Source organism: Cucurbita moschata, unplaced genomic scaffold (genome assembly GCF_002738365.1).
Source record: "Cucurbita moschata cultivar Rifu unplaced genomic scaffold, Cmos_1.0 Cmo_Scf00019, whole genome shotgun sequence".
Lineage (NCBI taxonomy): Eukaryota > Viridiplantae > Streptophyta > Magnoliopsida > Cucurbitales > Cucurbitaceae > Cucurbita > Cucurbita moschata.
In genome coordinates, this window is record NW_019268535.1 from 2,102,787 (window position 1) to 2,119,291 (window position 16,505).

The 16,505-nt window shown below is 36.6% G+C and overlaps 2 protein-coding genes across 4 annotated transcripts; both read right to left on the minus strand.

Moving 5' to 3' along the window:
- Positions 1–1,178: 1,178 nt before the first annotated feature.
- LOC111456852 lies at positions 1,179–4,347 on the minus strand. Of its 3 annotated transcripts, none has more exons than XM_023098887.1 (5): positions 3,927–4,345; positions 3,528–3,577; positions 3,294–3,371; positions 1,981–2,527; positions 1,179–1,906 (listed from the first exon to the last, which is right to left on the minus strand). In XM_023098887.1, exons 1-5 carry the CDS (start codon positions 4,074–4,076, stop codon positions 1,382–1,384), a joined length of 1,350 nt encoding a protein of 449 aa, XP_022954655.1. In that variant the 5' UTR covers positions 4,077–4,345; the 3' UTR covers positions 1,179–1,381. The 3 variants fall into 3 exon arrangements, with proteins under 3 accessions (XP_022954655.1, XP_022954656.1, XP_022954657.1); XM_023098889.1 differs by having other exon boundaries at positions 1,641–1,850; positions 3,927–4,347; XM_023098888.1 differs by lacking the exon at positions 3,528–3,577 and having other exon boundaries at positions 3,927–4,063.
- Positions 4,348–5,741: 1,394 nt separating this feature from the next.
- Positions 5,742–13,019, minus strand: LOC111456851 (katanin p80 WD40 repeat-containing subunit B1 homolog). Its single transcript, XM_023098885.1, has 18 exons — positions 12,665–13,019; positions 12,193–12,323; positions 11,847–11,964; positions 11,375–11,601; positions 11,188–11,290; positions 10,942–11,012; positions 10,699–10,773; positions 10,448–10,591; positions 10,163–10,346; positions 9,346–9,888; positions 9,207–9,263; positions 8,379–9,112; positions 7,715–7,840; positions 6,919–6,993; positions 6,682–6,794; positions 6,461–6,577; positions 6,308–6,376; positions 5,742–6,192 (listed from the first exon to the last, which is right to left on the minus strand). The coding sequence occupies exons 1-18, from the start codon at positions 12,687–12,689 to the stop codon at positions 6,132–6,134; spliced, it is 2,973 nt and encodes a 990-aa protein (XP_022954653.1). The 5' UTR covers positions 12,690–13,019; the 3' UTR covers positions 5,742–6,131.
- Between the last annotated feature and the right edge of the window lie 3,486 nt (positions 13,020–16,505).

Sequence of the window (16,505 nt, forward strand, 5' to 3'; positions counted from 1 at the left end):
TCTTATATTTTCAGGTTTAGAGGAACTTTTTAAACCAGGTAATAATAATAATAATAATAATAATACAAAATAAATAGACCAGATAATAAAAAAAATTAAAATAAAATATAATTAGTAGGTAATTATTTGAATAAGCAGGAGAAACCTTGATTATGATGCTAATATGCTATTGAATTAATTTGATTTGAATTAGAGGAATATTATTGATAATATTAAAATGAAACCTCGTATGCATGTCACGTGTGCGAATCTTGGACCTGACAGCTGTCAGAAAATCGTAGCCGTACATCTTTTAACTGTCATGCACGTGTGCCGTACATCTTTTAACTGTCATGCACCTTGATGACGTTAAATTGTTGAAATTATAAAATATTAGGAATTAGTTAATATTTATATTTGGTTGGTAAATAATTTAAAAAAAGAAGAGTGTAGAACAGAAATGCAAGACAGCGTGGACCTGGACAGGGTCATTGTGACACACGTGGCAATCATGCATGGATCATTGTGACACACGTGGCAATCATGCATGGAATTTACTGTTATTGAGTTATAGCTAATTATTCCCTGTACTTAAATGAATTAAATAATAAAATTATTTTTTTATTAATTTTTTAATTTTAGAAGTTTAAATTTTTTAAAAAATATAAAACAAGTTTAAAAATATGTTTTGAAAAAGGTTTCTTAAATAAGGTGAGATAGAGTTCTAATACCATTTGTAATGTCTCAAGCCCAATCACCGGTTTAAAAATATGTTTTGAAAAAGGTTTCTCTCAAAATAAGGTGAGATAGAGTTCTAATACCATTTGTAATGTCTCAAGCCCAATCACCGGTTCTAATACCATTTGTAATGTCTCGAGCCCACTGCCATTTGTAATGTCTTAAGAGCCCACTGCGTTAGGCCATTACATATCGTCCAACCGCCCAATGTTGGGCTCTGATATCATATGTAATGCCGGTCTGCGTTAACCGGTTACATATCTACCATTTTTAATGCTCCAAAGGCCCACTCCTAACGAATATTGTCCGCATTGGTCGTTACCGCCGTCAGTCTCACAATTTTAAAATGAATCCTTTAAGAAGAAGTTTCCCCCTCCAGGTGAGATGTCAAGATTATTAAATAAAACAAAAGCTAGTTCAATTATTCTAAATTTTGCATCACTAAAATGAGTTTCATGTTCTTCATCAATCGAAACACATTCCATTTGCTTTGTTTGAAACAGATAAACTCAAAATATAAATCATTCCAAGCTAACGAAATGACACAATGAGTACTCCATTTCACTCCCACTATCTTTCTAAAGCCTAAAGCTACCTGGTTTACAATCAACTTACAAGTTCTAGCTCAGAATCTACAACAGTAAACTTCAAAATTTCTTACCGTTTACTTCGCTCTCCCTCGTTTTCTTCCCCGAGCGACCGTTGCTGCAGACCGTTCACTTTTCGACGTCCCAACGACACTCTTTCTCGTCCCACGAGGCTCTCTCTTTACTGTCGAAGCCGAAGTTTCTGTCTTCGCTAATCCCACTGAGGAATGAGAATTAGCATTACTTCTCCTTCTATTCCCACTAGGAGTTTTGGCATCCCCTGGATTGACTTCTTTTCTAGATTCATTACGTTTAGCAGGTTGCAAACGATGCAGTTTTGCCATCTGATCACGTGTTTGTGTTCTTTTGTCGTGGGAGTTTTTGAAAAGCTTCTGAAATGTATTCGTAATGAGGCGTCTGAGAAGCACTGCAGACCGATACTCCCGCGTGTTCGGCAAGTAGAAAACGAGGGCGTTGTTAGCAAGCAACAGCAGGTCTCTGTATAGCTCCTTTTGCGTTGTTATGTACTGACTTGCAACTCTTGACCTTATTGTTTCAATATCCAAATGTTGCCGTATTAGTTTCTTATATCTTCCTCTCTTCTGTTGCATATTCACATGGTCATCAGCAATGAACACAATTCAATGAAAGGAAGAGTATCTTTGTTGCATTGTACCTGACTATCGAGGCGTCGACGAAATACCGCGGCACTTTTGTTCTCGGCAACAGCGTTAAAAGCAGCCATTAGAACATCAACATCGACTCCGTCCATGGTTGAGCTTCTGCTAGCTTCATTTGCATCAGAAGATTCACGTGGCTCGAACGAGTTGCAGCATGAGTTATCTTTAGAATGAGAAACAGTTGAAGGGTTAGCTGATTCAGACAAGTTATTTTCACCGGTACTTCCTTCCTTAACATCCCTACTACTACAATCCTTCCTCTTTCTCTTCCCTCTTGATCTCTTCTTCACTGTTCCTACCTTGCCCCATTCGAGACACCGTAACTGCGACGCTTCCGGCTTAATCTCCGTCTCGTCAGCCAAAAACGGAGCTGACCGACATTCGACCGAGCTGCACGTTCGGTTTTCCTGTGTAAAGCTACCAGCAGATAGCTCATTTGTTGGTTTATGAACAACTCCCCAAGACTCTGATCTATCAGAGCTATTGACAAGAGACTTGTCTCCACTCCTAGACTTAAGAGCCTCAAGCTTTGATTCCAATGACCTGAAATCTATTCAACCTTATTAGTTACCATAGAATTGAAGCAAAGCAAACCAAACCGCGTGTAGATATTGTCTACTTAGGCACATTACGTATCGGCGTCAACCTCATCGTTTTAAAACGCGTCTACTAGGGAGAAGTTTCCACACCCTTATAAGAAATGCTTTGTTCCCAACTCCAATCGAGGTAGGATCTCACAATCCACCCCCTTGGGAGCCCAACATCTTCGTTGGCAGTGCTTATAAGGAATGCTCCGTTCCCCTCTCCAACCGATGTAGGATCTCACAATCTATTCCCTTGGAGGTCCAGCGTCCTCGTTGGCACAACGCTTGGTGTCTGGCTCTAATACTATTTGTAATAACTCAAACCCACAGCTAGCAGATATTGTCCATTTTGGCCCGTTACGTATGACCGGCCTCATGGTTTTAAAATGGTATCTACTAAGGAGAGGTTTCCACACCTTATAAGGAATGCTTAGTTCCCATCTCCAACCGATCTAAGATCTCACAATCCACCCCTTGGGGGCCAGCGTCCTCGCTGACACACCACTCGATGTCTAGCTCTGATAGTATATGTAACAGCCCAAGCTCACCACAAGTAGATATTGTTCACGTATCACCGTCAGTCTAACGGTTTTAAAACGTATCTCTTAGGGAGAGGTTTCTACACCCTTATAAGGAATGTTTTGTTCCCCTCTCCAACTGATATAGGATCTCACAATTTCAAATCAAAACATTAGCGTTTATGAGCAACAAAACATAATACTAACCCTATCGAGTCTTCAGAGTGCTCGAGAGCTCGTCTTAGCTCCATGATTCGTTGCCGCCGAAGCTCCTCATACCAAGCTCTATTAATGATATACCCAACAAACAATTTATATTTCAGATTCCAAACACATAATTTTGAGAATTTTTTATAATTTATTCTCCAAAAAATAGTTCTATAAAAACTTTTTTCTTTCAGAAGTATTTTAATCGAAAGTTATTCCAAACTTTGCCCATACTTGCATCCAACAAAACGTTTCTGCAAATCTTCATACTTGGCTTTACAAACCTGCAAATATGAACATACCAATTTTTTAAAAATTATTTATAAACATTCATTATATATATATATAAATAAATACGCTGTTCAAATGGTTGAATTGAACAGGTCAACACATTTTATTTATTTTTTTGTAAGGAATAAAATAATAATAATAATAACGAACACCAGAGGAATCAGATTACATCCTTTTTTTCGATAATCAAATATCTTTAATTTTCTTTTTAAAATTTAATTTTTAATTATTAAATTTATTTAATAAATTAGCTGAAATTTGCGAGGAAAATTACACGATTTCTTCGTGTTATTTGTTTAAAATAATTAAGGAAAAAAAAAAAAAAAAAAAGATTGCAGTTACCTCGGGGGTATAGGCGCACGGACGAACAATCCGTGCCCGGAGCTCCGCCGCGACGAGGTTCCAGTCGGTGGTTCCGTGGCGGAGTATGGCTCCTCCTAATAAAAGTTCTTCCCATGTATCCCACCGCTTTTGTATCGCCTCCGCTCCCATATTTCTCTCACAAGCGCCGACGAACGAATTCGCTCCGTATTAGTCACCGGAACCCTAGCTGGTCTTCAAAAGTAAAGCGAAAAGCGGTTTAAGGGAGAGGTATTGACGGAGGAAGATGGTTTTCCGGTGTGCGAATTAGCGGATTTGGAAGGGCGAGGACGGTGATGGGTAGGTTGAGGGTTCAGTTCATCCTTTTTTTTATTTGGTAAACAAAAATTGGTTATTTGTGAGTAATGGATTTTGGGGTTTTATTGGTGATCGCGAGAATTGGGGTTTCTCGTTGCTTTTAATAGGGGTTTGAAGAGCAAAATAAATAAATAAATAAATAAATAAATAATTACCTAAATTCAAAACAAATAATTTAACCTTTTTAAAAAATTTATAGTATTTAATTTTTCCATTAAAAAACATATTTATTTGAATATATATAGATATAGATAGATTAATTGATAATACTACACTACCATTAATATTTTATTTTTAAAAACTTCATTAGTATCTCGATTCAAAAATTTTAAAAAGCGAGATAATCTATGAGGGGTCGATAGATGAGATCTGTCCATATATTGATAGTAAATTTTTTTTTTTATAGTTTTTATAAAGTTTAATCTGATGATATCTTTTAAAACTAATTTTTTATAAAGTTTTGTCCCGGTATTTTTTATTTTTCTTCTTAAATTTAAAGATATTTTTTTGACAAAGTATTTTTATTACTTTCTCTAAGATAAGTGGGGTATAATATGGTAAGAATTGAATATATTTTAGATTTTTTTTTTTTTTTTTTTACTTTCCATGTAAGATAAGGATTATCCTTTCTTTCTATGAATTCGACCTTAGAAAATTATAATTAATTTGGACTCTTATATTATTTTTGGTATTTGATTTATTGAAAATTCATCTATATGTAGCTCCTTTGATGGTCAATCTTTTCAGGTAAAATCGAACTTAAGGAAGGTTGTCTAGTTAGGAATGTACATGAATTGAGTTGGAAAAATCTTTTGGACCAATTCGATATTGGGTTGGTGACTCAAGCAACTCAAACCTTAGTTGAGTTGGGATGTTCGGGGTGGTCTTTTTTTAATTATTTTATTCAAATACCAAACATTCACAAGACATAACGTATCATTAAGATCAATTACAAACGTCAAATATTCCTAATATTCGAATTTTGTATTAGGTTATAACCCTATTTTCGAATTGGTCATGTTAACCCAACAAAAAAAAGGTCAATTTGCAAACTAACTCGACTTAGAACGTAAAAAAAAAGCCTAACTCAACCCTATCTTTATGGTTTGGGTTGGGTACTTGGAGTTGGTCGGGTTCTTAGGTCATTTGGACACCCTTAATTTATGTTTTTGAGAAAAAAAAAAATAAGTGACATGCGAAACAAAGAAAATCCTGATATTTATCACGTACACTCCAATGTTGGCTAATGGAAGTCAAAAGGTAAGACGTTATAGGTACTCAGCCAATTCAGGTCGGCTCGGTTCGGGTCAAGTTGGACTTATGGACTTTAGGCACTCTTGTTTTGTCATTTAGAACCAATTTTATCCTTGTTGTTATTGATTAAACTATGTTCATCTCTAGTTGCCTTCCCCATAATAAGTTTCATCAACTTTCCTATGTGCCACTGCTACTGCTACAATCATAATTGGGCATAGGGCATATCAGCGACATAACATTCTTTCAAGCAGAAGCAAACAGCTCTACCCATATGCTTGAATTCAATATCTCCATGCATTACATGTTTGAATTGGCACATACTTACAAGATGTTGATTAGAAGATACAAACAATACCTGGAATATGAAGAATCAAAATGAGGAGGGCTTCCATTGTTCCGTCCGAAGAACCCGACCTGCCGACTTCACGTTCGTCGTCTAAGGTTTTCCGTTGTCTTTCTGCTCGGCTTCACCCTCCATGAATCACAAAATTGTGGGACATGGCCGATGGCTTCAACTTGTAAAGGTGTTGCATCTCCAAGTTCTTTCTATTGGAGGTATCAGCCTAACTATTTACCTGTTCTTTGCCAAAAATTTGACATAGTGAATGAAACTTAACATTGTTGAAGTACCAGATTCAATTCTTGAGCACTTCTTGCTAGTGAACCACCTCTCCTGCAGCAAAATTATGCAGGAAAAATGAGTTATTTGAGCGGTAATGTCCTATTGGGCGCTCGGGATTCACGTTGAGATGTTGATCGACAGTTTCCCTTCAAGAAAATGATTATACCTTGCAAATGATGGAAGAATTTTTTGAATCTTCTGCAGATGGGTGAAGCATTGCTTGCAGCAAAGTACCCTGAGTTTGAGATACAAGCGGATAACACGATATTTAGTTCGGTTAATACATATTCGAAACGTCGTGAAAATGAGATGTATTCACCTCTGCTCTGCATGAAGATCAACACCAACTACTGGAGGTGCTGATACTGCTGAGGTTATAACATGACCAAAAACTGCTACAAGCTTCAAGAGAATCTCCATGGACAAACTGGCATGCCTAATGGATACAATGTGAGACATAAGAACTTAAATCTTAAGGTAGATAGTTTTGAACTGTTGAAATTAGCAGTTTTTTCGACGTGCATTATGCCATTGTCTTACCTTTCTATCTTGCTATCCAATAAACCCACGAGTACGGGAAGTAGGCACGAGAATAAATCTAGAGTCAGGACATTCATCTTCTCGATGAGAACGCTGATCACATCTGCTTGCACCTGCATCATGACATGGTTCTTAGAAAAGCCCCATTTGAGAACGAGAAGATACTAGTTGCTTGTGAAACTGAAGATGCATAAAATAAAAAAGCAACACGGATAAACTAACTCAAAAGATACGTACAGAATGATCCGGGAGTTTTGTCATGGCATTGATGGCACCTTTCATGTCATTCTGCTGCCAAAAGTGTCGTACCACCTGCAGTACAGTCGTTGATATGAACGTAACGTTCGAGAAAAGTTAATGGTCCAAAAAAACAACCTTTAAGATTTATCAGCTGTATTCCAATCCTCACAGACGTAAAAGTCACAGAACAAAGTTGTTTTCAAACCAAGCTCATTGATTAGTCGGCATGCTTTTTCGGTGAAATACAATGTTTCTTGTGTTTTTTCCCTTGTTTTTTCTCCCTTTGAATGACCCCCGCCCCCCAAGTGAATGTTAAGAAAACCGCTGTTAAAAGCCACAGTTGTAGTTCGTAACAATCTAAGCCCACCGCTAGCAAATATTGTCTACTTTAGCCCGTTACGTATCACTGTCAGCATCATGGTTTTAAAACACGTCTGGTAGGGAGAGGTTTCCACACCTTTATAAGGAATGTTTCGTTCTCCTCTCCAATCGATGTGGGATCTCACAATCCACCTCCCGCCCCACCTTGGGGGCCGAGCATCCTCGCTAGCACACCGCTCGGTGTCTGGCTCTATTACCATTTGTAATAGTCCGAGCCCACCGCTAGCAGATACTGTCTGCTTTGGCCCATTACGTATCACCGTCAGCCTCACGGTTTTAAAACGCGTTTGATAGGGAAAGGTTTCCACACCCTTATAAGAAATATTTCGTTCCCCTCTCCAACCAACGTGGGATCTCATAGTCTCATATCAGTTCAGTTCATTGTATTATCTGCATGCAGAAAGAAAATTACCTGCAGTTTTGTCAACCGGGATCGAAGGCTACTTAAGAATACATCATGAGATTGCATTATGTCTTCAATGACATCCCTATCATTTGCACAGGGAGAATCTCTTCCAGAAGCTTGAGGTTCTCCTTTCTGCCATTAAGCAAAAAACACAGAACTACTTAGTTTGAACAAACAATTTAAATACGTATCTTCATCTGACTCGCATTTGTGAGCATTCTTTGGCATTGGCAATTTTCTGCCAGCTTAGAAACAATTTTCCAGCAGAAACACAAAAATTTCTCAAATGCATAGCATTTCAAATAACTTCAAATGTAACCCAAAATTCTAAGTACTAAGAAGATAGATGAGAAAGAGAAAGAAGAAGAAGGAGATGAAACAGCTCAAGCCCACCACTAGCAAATATTGTCCTCTTTGGGCTTTCCCTTCAAGGTTTTAAAACGCGTCTGCTAAGAAGAAGTTTTCACACCCTTATAAAAAATGTTTCGTTCTCCTCTTCCATCGACGTAGGATCTCATAGAAAATCAGCTGTAAACGCGTCTTACAAAAGAAAATCAATGTGGGATCTCATAGGTTTTAAAACTCGTCTTACAAAAGGATGGCCATATGAAATGATGTAACAGATGTCATCATAATTTAAGTGCCTATTTATGTTACAAAGTAACCATACCTGTAAATTGTCTGTTTTATCCGTTTCAGGGACAGGAGAAGTGACAGGAGTTGTCATTGCTTCATAGTTATTTCTTGTTCTTGCTTCATAGTTATTTATTGTTCTTGCTTCATAGTTAGTAGTCATCCTCTTAGTTTCTGGGGTACGAGGAGTAATCATTGCTCGTACTTCATAGTTATTAGTTCGTTCTCTTGCCTTCTCAGTTTCAGAGATGCGCGAAGGAATAATCACTGCCTGCATTTCATAGTTATTAGCTCGTTCTCTTGCCTTCTCAGTTTCAGAGATGTGCGAAGGAATCGTCACTGCCTGCATTTCGTAGTTATTAGTTCGTTCTCTTGCCTTCTCAGTTTCAGAGATGTGCGAAGGAATCATCACTGCCTGCATTTCGTAGTTATTAGTTCGTTCTCTTGCCTTCTCAGTTTCAGAGATGTGCGAAGGAATCGTCACTGCCTGCATTTCGTAGTTATTAGTTCGTTCACGCGCCTTCTCTGTTTCGGAGACGTGAGAAGGTATAGCCACTGCCTGTACTCCATAGGTATTAGCTTGTTCGAGTGACTTCTCAGTTTCAAGGATCTGAGGAGTTACCACCTGTGCTTCATAGCTATTAGTTTGCTCCTTTGTCTTTTCCGATTCGAGGACATAAGATGGTGAAATTGTCGTCTGTACATCAATAGTTTGTTCTCTCCTTTCGAACTTCTCGACAAGAGTGCGTGTCCTTCCAGGAACAACTGCAACTGCAAAAATAGGATATAAGACCAAAAATTTCCCACACGTTTACTTGATATTTCCTGTCAGTGACAAATAGTTAAGAGGTCAAAGATGACAAACCTCCATTTACAAATTTAACAGAGTTTGTCCCTTTTCTACTAACAACTGGTTTGTTGCCTGCAAATTTGGGGGAAAATACTATTAACATGAGAAAAACTACATAAACAATTTTAATATCAAGGGAAGGACAACATCTTACAGCTTTCTTGTTCTGAAGTTGTCTCAGAAGACACACGGGGAATGTTTTCAAACGTCTCGATACTTCTGATATCAGAATTTATTCTATGAGAATCTTTTTGTGTTTCTTCCGATACAACCCGTGTTACGAAGTTCGGTTCTGGAGCTTTATTCAAATCATTGGTGGTATGACAGATATTTACAGAATCTACAACTGCTAGTCTCTCAAGATCAGTTTTTCTACTTGAATCAACTGACACTGATAGGTTTTCAAGATCCATTTTACTATTTGATGGCTTTCTTACATGAGCTGGTCTGAGTAACATACCACGTCTTGTCTTGGAAAATGTGATAGATTCCCTTATAGAGCTTGCGGAGTCTTTAACCTCAGGACTATCACAAGGTACAACCGGGGGTTTGACCGTTGATACTTCAATAGATTTCGTTTCTACTCTTGATGCAGGACTTTGCTTTTTGCTTGCATCATAGATAATCTCCTTTGAACCCAATGCAAATACAACTTTTGGGGAGCTTAAAGATGCCGCCTCAGGCTTTCCACCGGTGGCTATCATAAACAAAAAAGAGACGAGAAACTAGATTTAAAACAATGTTTGAAGGCAGACAAGCATGCACAAAGTGAGCTACATGTCACACAAAATCATTAGTTGTTCCTCGGTGTCGAAAAATGACTCTACCCAAAGAAGTTGTCAATTCAAAGTCTGTTGAGGAAAATAATACCAAGAGTCACATACATCACAAATAGAGACATATCTCATATGTAAGGATTGCATAACACCTCTAACACGACCCCTCCTTGCAGACAAAGGATGAGGACTTACTGTCTATGTATATATTCTTTATCTCCTTGGTTTCATAATCAGGAGACAGAGATTGTAAATTTGAAGTCATCAAACCAGCTCCAAAGCTTTTTGAAGCTAAACTGTTCTTGAAAGCAGAATTAGATTTCTGTTCTTTTGGCTGCTTTTGCCCAGATACTGAACTAGCTCCATAAGGCTCAATATTCTAGAATTGAGAATACTTGAAAGATAAGTGTGTAATAATAATACAAAACAGTACATAAATACAATATGAACAAGTTTCTGAAAAGATATAGGTTAGTATACCGATATGTCAGCTACCCAAACTCCAACAGAGCTTCGATAAAATGAGCAACTCAAAAGTTTCCCATCATGAATGCAAAGGTCACCAAGTGTTGACCATCCCATATCGACAGAGTCATGACAAATGACAGGCTCCCATGAATATACCTTCAGTATCAGAGAAAAGAGATATAACGTTAATGTGCCGATACATGTTTGGAGGTAGTAACACTTTATTCTGTATCATAAAGTTGTGAAATAGTAACACTCGTCACCTTCAAACTTTCATCCAGACCAGAAAACAGGGTCCTCCCATCCGGGTGGAAGGTGATTGCACGAACTCCAGTAGCCTGTATAAAAGATATGCTAATGAAATAACTTCTAAAAAAACGGTTGAAAAAGGTTCGGCACAGAAAACATGGAACTTAACAGTCTCTGCAACTAAAGGAAGCACTAGAAACTGAACATCCATTGCAAAGCTAAGGCAACTTGTTTTTCTTTTTAAAGAATAGATATACCTCAGGTCTTGTTGATCCAATCAATTCAAAGGTTTCCAAATCCCAGAACTTTACAGTTTTGTCAGCTGACCCTGGACACGGTCACTTTTTACTCAGAGAGGTATTGCGATAAAGAGCGGGTAATATTAGAATTCGAATATGCGAGTATCGTATTATATATACAAGCAGTATACCAAGAAACTAATGGTTTTGTATTCAAGAAACTTCCCACTTAAGCATCAATTGCTTCATTTTTCTTTCACCCACCTGTCGCAAGGAGAAACTCGAGTGGATGAAAACCTATGGACCGAATATGCCCTTCATGGAACTTAAAATCATGTAAGAGCTTTCCAGCAGTTAGATCCCATACCTATCCAAGAGAAGCCTTAAATTATTGCCATTATAATGACGATAATAGAAAGTTACAACACTTAATAGTGTGACTCGTTATTACCTTCACAGCACTATCAAATCCACCGGAGACCACCCAGCGACCATCTGGCGTGAACTTGATCGTACTAATGCCTTGAGTGTGACCCTTGTATGTGTGACTGCAACCTTTCTTTCGGATATCCCAGATTTTAAGATTAGTGTCTCTAGAACCTGATGCAAAGAACTCGCCGAATGGATGAAACTCAACTGCTGTGCAATTCGATCTGTGACCAGAAAGAGTGCGAACTACTGCACTTCAAGAACATTGCAAAAGATCAGAGGTTATCAATGAAGGAAATCAATCTTATGTTTTTCTTCACAATTGAAGGTGCAAATCTGAAGGTATTATAAATGAACAATGAAAAGTCAAGCCATCACGAAAACCATGTTTTAAGTAGGTACTCATTAACACGACACAATACTAAATCACATCATTTCTCTAATAGTTTAATATTCGATTTCTTAAAAGTAAGAAACTAGTCGAGTAAACTTACTTTTAGCCTCTTCAAGATCCCATAACTTTATTGCACCAGAAGAAGCTCCACCAAGCACCAAAACTTCAGATGAATCAAAAGCTACCGATTCGACAGGATTAGTATGACCACACAGACTCTGCACAAGAACAAGAAAACACTCCAAGTCTATCACTAGAGAAATCATAACTACAAGCGAATAATCATCAAGAACATTGTGAGGATAAAAAAAATGTCTGAAAATTGGCCATCAAATATACAATTCTTTTATGCAAACATCAAATAAGTTCATGAATAAATTCAAAAAATAAGAACCCAACTTTCTGATTGCGTATAAAAAAGATGGAAGAGGAGGCATTCAACGAACCATCAAAGAGTTGGGTTTTCCAATCGCCCAAAGATTGACTTTGTGATCATCTCCACCAGTTATGAACAATCGGCAAGCTTTTTTCCCAATACTCAGACAGTTTACATTAGCCGAGTGTGCCGCAATTTCCTCTAGTTTCAAATAGGTCAAGAAAATACTTCATATCGTTTTAGTTTCTTCATAACACTACAGATTGAAGTTGAATTGAACTCCTCAGCAGAAAACATGTTCTACTCCATATGCGATAAATCAAGCATAGAACATAAGAAATGAGCATCCAAATTCCTAGTGCTATCAATTCAGTTCTAAAATCGGATTATGGGTTAGATTCAAGGAGCTTCTAAGCGCCTGAGAAACCTGGTTCCAGTGAGGATAAAGCTAAAACGATTGAAAATCATCAAACTAAAGCTAATTTTAAACGTCTGAGCAAAAGAAAAACAATAATCATAATACTTAAGATTACAAAGGATACGTAGCTTATATCCACGCTTCGCCATTGCCGAGACAAACTAAGAACACAAGTGGGAAGTAGAACAAGATCGGAGAAACAAAATCCCGACGGCGTGCTACTGAACTCAATTCACTCGAAGATTCAAGAGGTAAGAAACCGCCGTGATAAGATCAAACTAGAACTGAAATTCAGCAAGATTTGGGATATCGGTGGAGAAAAGGTTGTGGGGTGAAATGGTAGAATGGAATTGAAAGGAAGAAAAAGAATGGCTGTTTGCTTATAGACATGGGAACCATATAATTCATCTCCATTTCAGACCGTGACAGAACCATTGCCGTATTACCCTTCTTTTTTTCTTTGTGTGTTTCCAATTTGACCGTAATACCCTTCTGTTTTTCCTTGGCCCCAAGCATCACGCCCCTATATTTTCTTGTGGCTCATACATTTATTTCCTCATATCTTTTTTAAAATATTTTTAAAATTTTAGCGATTACCAGTGGTCCCGACTCAAACTCAACCTAAATTCGAATCCAATGAGTTTGAATTTTCATTTGAGTTTGAATATGTGACATACAAGTAAACCGAAACCACATCTGAATGACAGTGATCCTAAGAATAAGATGACTAAAAAGACTTGAAAGTCACAACCTATGCCATCAAGATGCACTCTCCTTTTCAGTAGCTCGATCATAAGAACTTCATGGCCAAGTGTGCTTCTTCATCATGAGAAGCGAGGAGTAAGTAATGTAACCATATCACAATAGATGCAGAAAATGTCGGGACTATTGGATGCCGAATTTAGATTCTAAATTCATATTGATCCATCTTAAATGGTAAAGTCAATCCTTGAATTTGACTCATTGGATCAATTTTTGGGTTAGAATTTGAGTCAAATTTGTTGGATGAAAGTCTGGCTAATTTAGGGAATAATCATGGCTTTATAATCAAAGAATATTATCTCCATTGATACGAGACCTCTAGGGTAAACTCAAAGCAAAGTCACGAGAGATTATGCTCAAAATGGACAATATCATACCATTGTGGAGAGTCGTGTTCATAACATGGCATCAGGGTCACGCCAATAGAATCCTCAAATGTTGAACAAAAGTATTGTGAGCCTCGAAAGCAAAAAAAAAAAAATAATAAAATAACAGAGTCGAACAAAAATGACTAAGACTCCCAAAGAAAAAGGGTCGAGCCTCGATTAAGGGGAGGTGTTGGATGAAAGTCCCATATCGCCTAATTTAGAGCATTGGAAAGCTATGAGAGCTTATACTCAAAGTGAACAATATGGACAATATCATACCACTGTGGGGAGTCTCGTTCTTCTAATCAGATTTATTAGCAAATTAAATATTAAAATTTAATTATCTAATAAAATTATAAGTTTATATTTAGTATGTTATTTTTAAAATTTTCAAATTGTATACTACATTAAAATATTAAAAACTATATATAAATACACGAGTGGCTAAACGAGTTGTGGTTCTAATGAATCAACCGATGGTTCAGTTCAATCTATAAATGTACCGTAGAGGACGAGTCAAACTTTAATTTTGACCGAATTTATATAAATTTTTGTAATTTTAAAAATAAATAAATAATAATAATAAAAGAAATACTTCTGTCAAAATCATATGGTTGGCTATTCATTTCGGTTTGAAACGGCCAAAAGATTCCTTCCAATATATTTCTATATATAATTAAATTATTAGTTTAGTTTTAAATTTTTTTTAAATGTATTATTTGATTTCATAATATAATTTTTAATAAATTTTAAATTTTAAATTTTGTGTTAAATAGATCTGTGATTTTTTTTGATTTTTTTTAAAAATAATGAATAGGTACAACGTACGTTTGAATATAATTGAAAATTTAGGCATTTTTATTAATAAAATATTTAATGAACTAATATCATACGAATAAGAACCATCACGAGATAAAGTGAATAAAAAAGATTTAAAAGAATTGAAAGTTACTAACTATACTAACAAGGTGCACTTTCTTTTTTGGTGGCCCAATCATGTTAAGCATGTTTTGCTTTGGGTAACTGTACGTGAGGGCAAATCATGCTGTGGAAGAGCTCGTATTGGTCGGTAATGATAGTCTTTACTCATGTTGTAGGGGAGATAGGGGAATGTCGGGATACACAAAGTCCCAAATCCAAATTCTGAGTCGTGGCCTGGGGAGGATTGTTAGGAGAAAAGTCGAACCTCGGCTAATTAGTCCAATAATTTGATAATAATAATATTTCAACCCCATAAATACATCAAATAATGACTTTCTATAAAAGGCAAGAAATTATAGTTGACACGTTAAAATCAATCAATTTATTAATTCTCTCTTAGTGCTAATTGGCTAATTAATTCTGGATTACCGACCAAGTTATTCTTTTTTTTTATAAATAAAAAATATATATTTTAAGTAATTAATTTTAAAAAATAAAAATAAAAATCTGCAGATTTTAAAATATAAATAATATATTTGAATTGAATTGAGCTAATGGATTAACTTTGGGCCTAGTGCAATGGGCCAGCCAATTCTCATAGGGCCTTGAGCTCCGATTCGGTTGACTCGAACAATCCTAATAGAATTCACTATCCAACCTAACCAAATCTTCTATCTTCGAGTTAGGTTGGTTGGTCAGCCTCAATTTTTAAAAATTCAATTAAACTTAAACCGAAGAAAAATCTAACCCGACCCAGTTTTTATAGTTTGGGTTGATCAAGTTTTTGAGTTATATGAATACCACTATTTGAAAGCTTCCATTTTTAGCATGATTTTGATACAATTTATCCGTTTTTTCGTTGATCTCACCATTTTATCATGAACGTGAGGTCCTGAATGTCCTTAAGTAGACAAGGATTGTTAGGGTGTCTTATGACTTTTGCCCACCACTCGAGGAAAGTGTACTAGGTTATCTATTGGTCGAGTGGTGATCGAGTTCTAGGTTATCTATTGGTCGGAACGTGTTTAAGTACTAGTTTATCTAGTGGTAAGGTGGTGATCTTCTTCCCAATTAGTGTTTATGTTAGAATGTTGGTCTCCTAGGAAACCTAGCCGACCCAACCTTCCTCCCTTTCGAAGTGTGAACTTAAGCAAGTAAAAATCTCGACCTTTTTATAATGCCCGTCGATTAATAGGGACATTGCCCTTAGTTAACTCGATTCTATATTATTATTTTTCAACTGTTATAAAACATGTCCTTCGCATTTTATTTTGATTTGATTTTATCAATTTTCATCATCTTAGATCGATTCAAATAAAAAAAGAACCAAACATTGATTGAAACAACAATAATCATAACAAACTTCACTTCAATCTATGAAACAACAACTCAACTAGTAACAAATTGTAATCAATTTAAACATTTTTGTATCTTTAGGAGGAAAAAACATTTATCCTCTTCGTACAAAGTGAAAAAAATAATGAAACATTCGATGCCGGGGAGGCAGCAAACATCTCATGCCATGAGGTGTCATGACCTTTCACAAATCCAAGAATTTCTGTCCCAAATAACTCACCTTCCTTTACTCTCAATAATGAATCCCCTTGTGATCTCTTTAACTTTTACGAAAAAAGCCAAGGATAGTTTAGATTACGAGAGAAAAAGAGCGTTTCTCTTGTTCTTAATTGTTTATCCAAGCTATCGAGTTATGATATTGGAAAATTGATAGCTTTTGTTGGACTACTGAAAGATGTTGTGTAACAAAGTTTGAGGCTTTTTGTAATCTCGATATTTTGGTAGGATCTGCCGTTGTAGAAGACGGGACGTAGTTTCGAGTTTGGGGCAAATTAGTGTAGTTTTTGGTGTCGATCTCTTTTCTTTCTATCTCATTTCCCCCCCCCCCCCCCCCCCCCC